The 6,897-nt window shown below is 45.7% G+C and overlaps 1 protein-coding gene across 1 annotated transcript in view; it reads left to right on the forward strand.

Moving 5' to 3' along the window:
• Positions 1 to 6,897, forward strand: part of LOC136939313 (syntaxin-1B-like) — a 33,842-nt gene that overhangs the window by 17,973 nt on the left and 8,972 nt on the right. The window contains 3 exon segments of the mRNA XM_067232058.1: positions 2,342 to 2,417; positions 2,420 to 2,440; positions 6,786 to 6,860. Coding sequence (XP_067088159.1) covers positions 2,342 to 2,417; positions 2,420 to 2,440; positions 6,786 to 6,860 — 172 coding nt within the window.

Consider the following 6,897-nt stretch of genomic DNA (forward strand, 5'->3'; position numbering starts at 1 on the left):
GATGTCACTGTAACTGCCCTAGTACTCGTGCCCATGTACCAAGGACATGTGCTATGAGGCAAAGGGGAGGAGCCATGCATGCAAATAGAGCAGAACCCTGTTTGGTGTGTTCTAACAGGGGAAATTGTAGTGATTTGCATACTAATTGGTGAACCAGTAGCGGGCATGTTAAGGAGAGAATGTGTGTGTGTATGTGTGATGCAAAAGAGATAAAGAGAGAGAGAAAAAGAGAGAGAGTGTGTGTGTGTGTGTGTGTGTGTGTGTAAGATAGACAGAGAAAGAGAGTGTGTGTGTGTGTGTATGAGAAAGAGAGAGAGAGAGAGAGAGAGAGAGAGAGAGAGAGAGAGAGAGAGAGAGAGAGAGAGAGAGAGAGAGAGAGAGAGAGAGAGAGAGAGAGAGAGAGAGAGAGAGTGAGAGTGAGAGTGAGTGAGAGAGAGAGAGAGAGAGAGAGAGAGAGCGTGTGTGTGTTGGGGGGGGGGGGGGTCGTAACAGCGGCCGAGTCCTTCCCCTAGGTTTCTCGTGTTTTTGTCCGGCGCACCAGAGACGTTGACCTTTCTCTCCCTAATGCCGTGAGACTGCAGTGCCTCCATGCTGTCGGCAGTGGAGGCTGTAGACTGTGGAGATGCATACTGTTCATGTTGACCTCCAGCTGCCTCCGACCACCTTGCAACACTCACCGTGTCTCATGCCGACTGCTCCTACAAACTGCTGCTCTCCCCAAAGAACCTATTTCACACAATAAGCCACGTCATCGACTATACTTCTTTAATCTTTGCTGTTGAAGGAGAGTTTTAGTGTAGACGACTTATGTAATAGCTTTTTATGGACTCGATTAGACTCTATTGGTTGTCAGTGCAGCGATGAACAGACTAACTGTCCCCAATATTGGTGATGAATTGCCTTTCAATCAACCGTTGCAGATGAGAAACCAAGTGAGCCCTCTCTCTCTGGCCAATCACAGCATGAGCACGAGGCAGGACAGTGAATCAGCGGGTTTTAAGACCCTGGAGGGTTGTAATTCTAAACACCTGTCTGCAAGGCTGCTGGGTAGTGTAGTCATTAAACCAGGCTTAGCTGTACTCTTTTCCACCTTCAGAGCTGGCCTCAACTCAACTTGCTCAACTTGTGTCAAGACAGGAGGAAATATATATATTTTTTTTTTACCAAGCCTAGCAGGAATCCGGAAGGTGGATTAAATGAACTTGGGCACAGCTTGGTTTAGGTTTTAAGTGTAATAGTCACTGGAAACCGCCCTGGCTTATGCAGAAGTATTCACACAGCTACAGTCACACTGTGGAGCGGTCTTTTTTCTTCCCCATGTCTGTATCAGGATGTGGCTTCTGGACCCTGGATAGGAGACGGGATGAAGGACTGTGGGAGGACTCCTCCTGCCACAGACAGCCATCTGGGATTCAGAGCGCAGCAGCAGAGAGAATATCTGCTGTTGTCTGCAAATAACGCAAAAGCTTAGTTGCCAGCTAAAATACTCCAACACAGTATTTTCCCTGAAATGTCCCCACATCCAAAATACAGCACACATGGAACCAGAGATAAGGGAAACATTCGATTAGAAAACTCTTTTTATTCATCCCTAGGTGGGGAAATTCTGTAGGCAAGATAAAGAGGTTCACAGATGCACAGATACACCCTGCAAGACACTTTCCTCCATCACAGGACCGTACAGAATGATGCAGAAAATTTCCCCGTTTGCCCAACACAACCAGGACCATCCCAGGTTCTGGTGTCCAACCAGGAGAACGCAGCTCTGGAGGTCATGACCATGAGCAGTCGACAGCAGACACAGCGCTGGCCTGAGGGCTGAGATCCCAGGCTGCTCTGTCAGTCAGCCCACACAGCCAATCCACTCGCTCTCCTGCCAGCCATCCACTCGCTCCTCCTGCCAGCCAATCCACTCGCTCCTCCTGCCAGCCAATCCACTCGCTCCTCCTGCCAGCCAATGACTCAGCATCTGACTCCCTGGCCCGTCGCAGGGTCCGTAGTCCTTGGTTCCCCCACACAACACAGAACCTGTACTGTGCCCGTGAGGAGAGCGCAGGTCGAGATGAGAAAAAAGCTTCTAATGTCCAATTATGAGGAGAAACAGGAAACAGGAAACGCTTGTTCTCGGCTCTGGCTTCCCCAGTTTATGTCAATCAGTTGAAACGTGGATCAAATCAAATGTATTTGTGTAGCCTGTTTCGCTAGCCATGTCACAGAGGGCTTCACAAACACCCATAGAACTGCCCGTCAAACCAACTTAAACCCTCAAGGATATGGAACATACAGTACCCACACACACACACACAGCCGGCAAGCTAACACGCTGATGTTTCCTGCGCAGGTGGAAGAGATCCGGGGCTGTATAGAAAAGCTGTCAGAGGATGTGGAACAGGTTAAGAAGCAGCACAGCGCCATCTTGCAGCACCCAATCCTGACGAAAGTAAGTCCCGGCCAATCGCACGCTCTCCCTCGGTCCACGCACACAACTAAACACATCCCCTAAATCATCCATAGAACTGACCCAGTTATTATTATTAGCTCACACTGTGGAGTTTCATTTGCAGTTTTGCTTTCCAACTGTGTGATACTGCCTACTGCAAAACAACAACAAGAACGTATCGCTACTCAGATATATATTAAGTAGGCTAGAAAAATACTTAAACTCTCAGATGTGAAAAAGTCTGGAGCCGTAGGACAAAAACCTAGAACTGGATTGAAACGATTGTGCGTTGGTGTGTATAGTCATGAACATGCATATGTATTTACGTAAATGAAATAGATGATTAATCCATTTATGACATTTCTGATCCTGTATAGGCCGCTAAAATAAGTCAACATGTATCACTATTCACCATGCCCTCATGAGCTGCATCCAAGCTCAATAAACGTTTAACAAGCTTTAATGATCAAACCACAATATTCTCTTGAATATTAAATGATGGTCCTCAGCCTTTTTTACCAAATGGGTTAGTAAATCTAATCATATGGCTCTACAACTTCAGCTTCTAAAATCGGACTACGCTTCACATTAAAACAGAAACTGCCTCTATCGTCTAGTGGAAAACCATGAAAGAGAAAGACAGAGATTTTATCCAGAAAATGGCTTCTTTATAATGATCTGCTTTGTAGATGAGATGTCCCGAACAGTTTTCTGTGACCTAGACTGCATGTGACTCAACTGGATTGAGCAAAACTCTCAGTGCTAACACCAGGGCCTCATCAGACGTGTTTCGTGGCTAGCTCTAGCTTCAGTCAGACAGGCGCTAGTCTGGGTCGATTCACCCTGTACGGCCCTCTCCCCCATCACGGAATCGTCCAGAATTATGCTCCGTTTCACGTGCACCGGATTATGCATGCAGCGCCAACCTCGCATTGTGTTTGCATGCTATTTCTGCCTTATGATTTCAACATTTTATATGTGTTGTTCTGCACGTTCATGTCCTATGTTATGTGGTCCGTTTATGAGAATGCTGTTTTTTTCTTCTTCTTGTGTGTGTTTCCTTCTTGTCTTTTCACCCTTCGTCTTTCCATGCATGCCTCATGAAGAAGTCGCCTCAGCGGACTAGTTAATGGCGATGAGTGTTCGTGAGTGAGTTAAGTGGTTACTGGTTAACTGGTTAACTAGTTAACCAGTACTTGTTTTGTCCTGTGCTGTGTATTGTTGATGTCTGGTTTTAATGTGTTTGATATATTACTTCTTCACTTCATATAATGAAATTAGAAGTAATATTCTGTTCATAACATTCAATTAATTATTGAACTAGTGTAGCACACAGTCTGAATAGTTCCTTTATATATTTAAAACATCTGGATGCTCTGTAGAACAATTTAAAATGCATCCTAAAGTACATTATTGAATAATGCATGCTGGGACACGTAGGCTATGCGGATGCACGCCTACGAGCATCCGTCAGAACCAACTTTGCAGACGGTGGTTATTCAGCTTCTACTAAGCTGTTTTCTAATGAATTGTGAATGTTTGAGGTCTATAATCAGAGTAGATTTAGCAAAGGGACAACAAGGAAATGTTCTTTCTTTCTCTTTCTCTCTTTCTCTCTTTCTCTCTTTCTCTCTTTCTCTCTTTCTCTCTTTCTCTATTTCTCTTTCCTCTCTCTTTCTCTCTCTTTCTGTTGCTCTCTCTTTCTCTTTTCTCTCTTTCTCTCATTTCTCTCTCTTTCTCTCTATTTCTGTCGCTCTCTCTTCTCTATTATCTCTCTCTTTCTCTGTCTCTCTCTCTCTCTTGATTCCTTTTCCAACATGGTCCTTACAGCATAAAAAAAGTAGATGAAAATCCTGAGGATGTCCTATAAATGTGAAGGTTATACAGAAATCGATCCTCACATTAGTCCGGACGGTGTCAACTGGACAACCCCAACTTCAACAGCTGAACTCAATCAATACACCTCTGCCTCTGAGGACAGCTTACAGGGCTGCAGCCCAGATCTACTGTTGAAGTTCTTTGTAGGTTTTATCTGACGCATGATTGTTTATGTAGCTACCCGGGTGGGGAGGTATTAGTCTCAAAAAGCCCAAATCTATAAACTAAGCCTGGAGAACTCCAGTAGAGAGAAGTGTGCAGGCGTGTTAAAGGGCACTGACTACCCAGGGCCCCAGTGTGCAGGCGTGTTAAAGGGCGCTGACTACCCAGGGCCCAGTGTGCAGGCGTGTTAAAGGGCACTGACTACCCAGGGCCCCAGTGTGCAGGCGTGTTAAAGGGGCACTGACTACCCAGGGCCCAGTGTGCAGGCGTGTTAAAGGGGCACTGACTACCCAGGGCCCCAGTGTGCAGGCGTGTTAAAGGGGCGCTGACTACCCAGGGCCCCAGTGTGCAGGCGTGTTAAAGGGGCACTGACCCTCCAAAAGCTTTGAATTCAATGTGTTGAATTAAAAAACAGACATAACCAAAATGGGGAGGGGTCCAAATATCTCTGCGGCGCCCCTGAGCGTGTGTGTAGTCATGGCGGGAGTGTTAGAGATATAGCTGCAGGTGCCGCTCCCAGACAGGCAGTATTGACCCGTTGCAGAGGTGTTGCTGTGTGCAAATATGAGTTGCCAGTTCAGTGACATAGGACACGTCTTGTTTTGGGAGAATCGATGGACAGACACAATGTAAAGGCCCGATGTTGGCACAGGACGCCTTTCATATACTCACGGTGAGACTTCCTGTTAAAACAGGACACCTTTAACATCCTTACAGTGACACTTCCTGTTAAAACAGGACACACATAACGCTGTTAACCTGTTAAATACCAGACACAACTCAATACTGTCTGGTCTGTTTGTTGATAACAGCTAGCAAGGAATTATACTGAATTAGCCTCGTAATTACATGTTGATTAGCACTAATTGGCTCTAGACATACACCCATCACATGTACCCAAATGAAAAAGGCTTCAGTGTTGATTCAGTACTCAACTGTGATGTCTGTAATTTAATATCCTAATGTGTGGATAAAATTAGAAGATGATGATGTGTTTGTTTCTGTGTGCGTGTCATTTCTCAAGTGTCTGTCGTAGGTGTGTTTGGATTAGTTCAAGTTCAGCCATTTGTAACAAGTACAGACTATTGGACTTGTTGGGTCCTGTTCCTCTTTAAAATCTCTTTCCACCTATCCTAATCCTAACCTATATGAGCTGCTATACTTATCAACAATAACAACACTAATTAACAAGGTAAGAATTAGAAAAATTGAATCAACCATCCAACCTTTTCATATCCTATATACAATTCACCAAGACTATTAATTGGGACTGTTGGTGAAACTCTGCCAGGAAACGTTGTTACATGTTGACTGTGTCTGGCAGTTGATCCCCTGGTCCTGAGTCCTGGATGTTGGCTGATCGCAGCCAAGCAGCTACTGATCCTCTCTTTAGATTTAGAGTCGACAACACCCTCAATCTGTAGATCAGACCTAACTTCTGCTCATCTATGAAAACACATTTCCTTTACCAAACGGTCATCCTGCCAAGTTGCAACGTGGAGAAAAATCAAGTGATAAACTCATTAGACAGATATGACAACAGGTGGACGCATTTAATTGGTCGTCATTTAACCGATTCTGCTTATGGTTTTGTGTTACCAGCTAGCTACATGTTGTCTGGTACATGTTGTCAGTGGTCTGCAACACAGACACTATGAACTAGATATAACTATGGGGGGCTCGTAGAGGAGGCAGGGAGGAGTGATAGAGGGAACAAGGGGGCGAAGGATGGAGAGGAGGAGGATGAAGAAAAGATTGAGTGATTGTGTGGGAGGGAGAGAGAGGAAGAGAGAGAGGGAGAGGGAGGGAGGGAGTGAGACAGAGAGAGAGAGAGGGAGAGAGAGAGAGAGGGAGAGAGAGACAGAGAGAGAGACAGAGAGAGAGAGACAGAGAGAGAGAGAGAGAGAGAGAGAGAGAGAGAGAGAGAGAGAGAGAGAGAGAGAGAGAGAGAGAGAGAGAGGAAGAGAGAGAGGGAGGGAGAGAGACAGAGAGAGAAAGAAAGAAAGGGCTGAGCTGGTTTCACTGACTGAATGGCACTGCAGCGGTTATAAATCAGTACAAGCACTGCAGCTGAACCACGCACGCACACACACACATACACATCCACCACACACACACACACACAGATATGTGCACACTTACATGCATGGATGAACGGTGAAGCAATGACACACCTCCCTCCCCACATACATTACACAAGCATTCACAAGTGTTTCCTTCTGACTCACACCCAGTCCCACACATCTCCCACATGGGTTTTCATTTTGCGTCTCATCCTGTTCTCCCCTCTCTTTCCGTTCCGCAGAAACCAAGCAGGAACTGGAGGACCTCACAGCTGACATCAAGAAGACAGCCAATAAAGTCCGCTCAAAATTAAAAGGTAAATATGAAGGTCGAGCGACTCTGACGGGCAGAGG

This window comes from Osmerus mordax, chromosome 3 (genome assembly GCF_038355195.1).
Source record: "Osmerus mordax isolate fOsmMor3 chromosome 3, fOsmMor3.pri, whole genome shotgun sequence".
Taxonomy (NCBI): Eukaryota; Metazoa; Chordata; class Actinopteri; order Osmeriformes; family Osmeridae; genus Osmerus; species Osmerus mordax.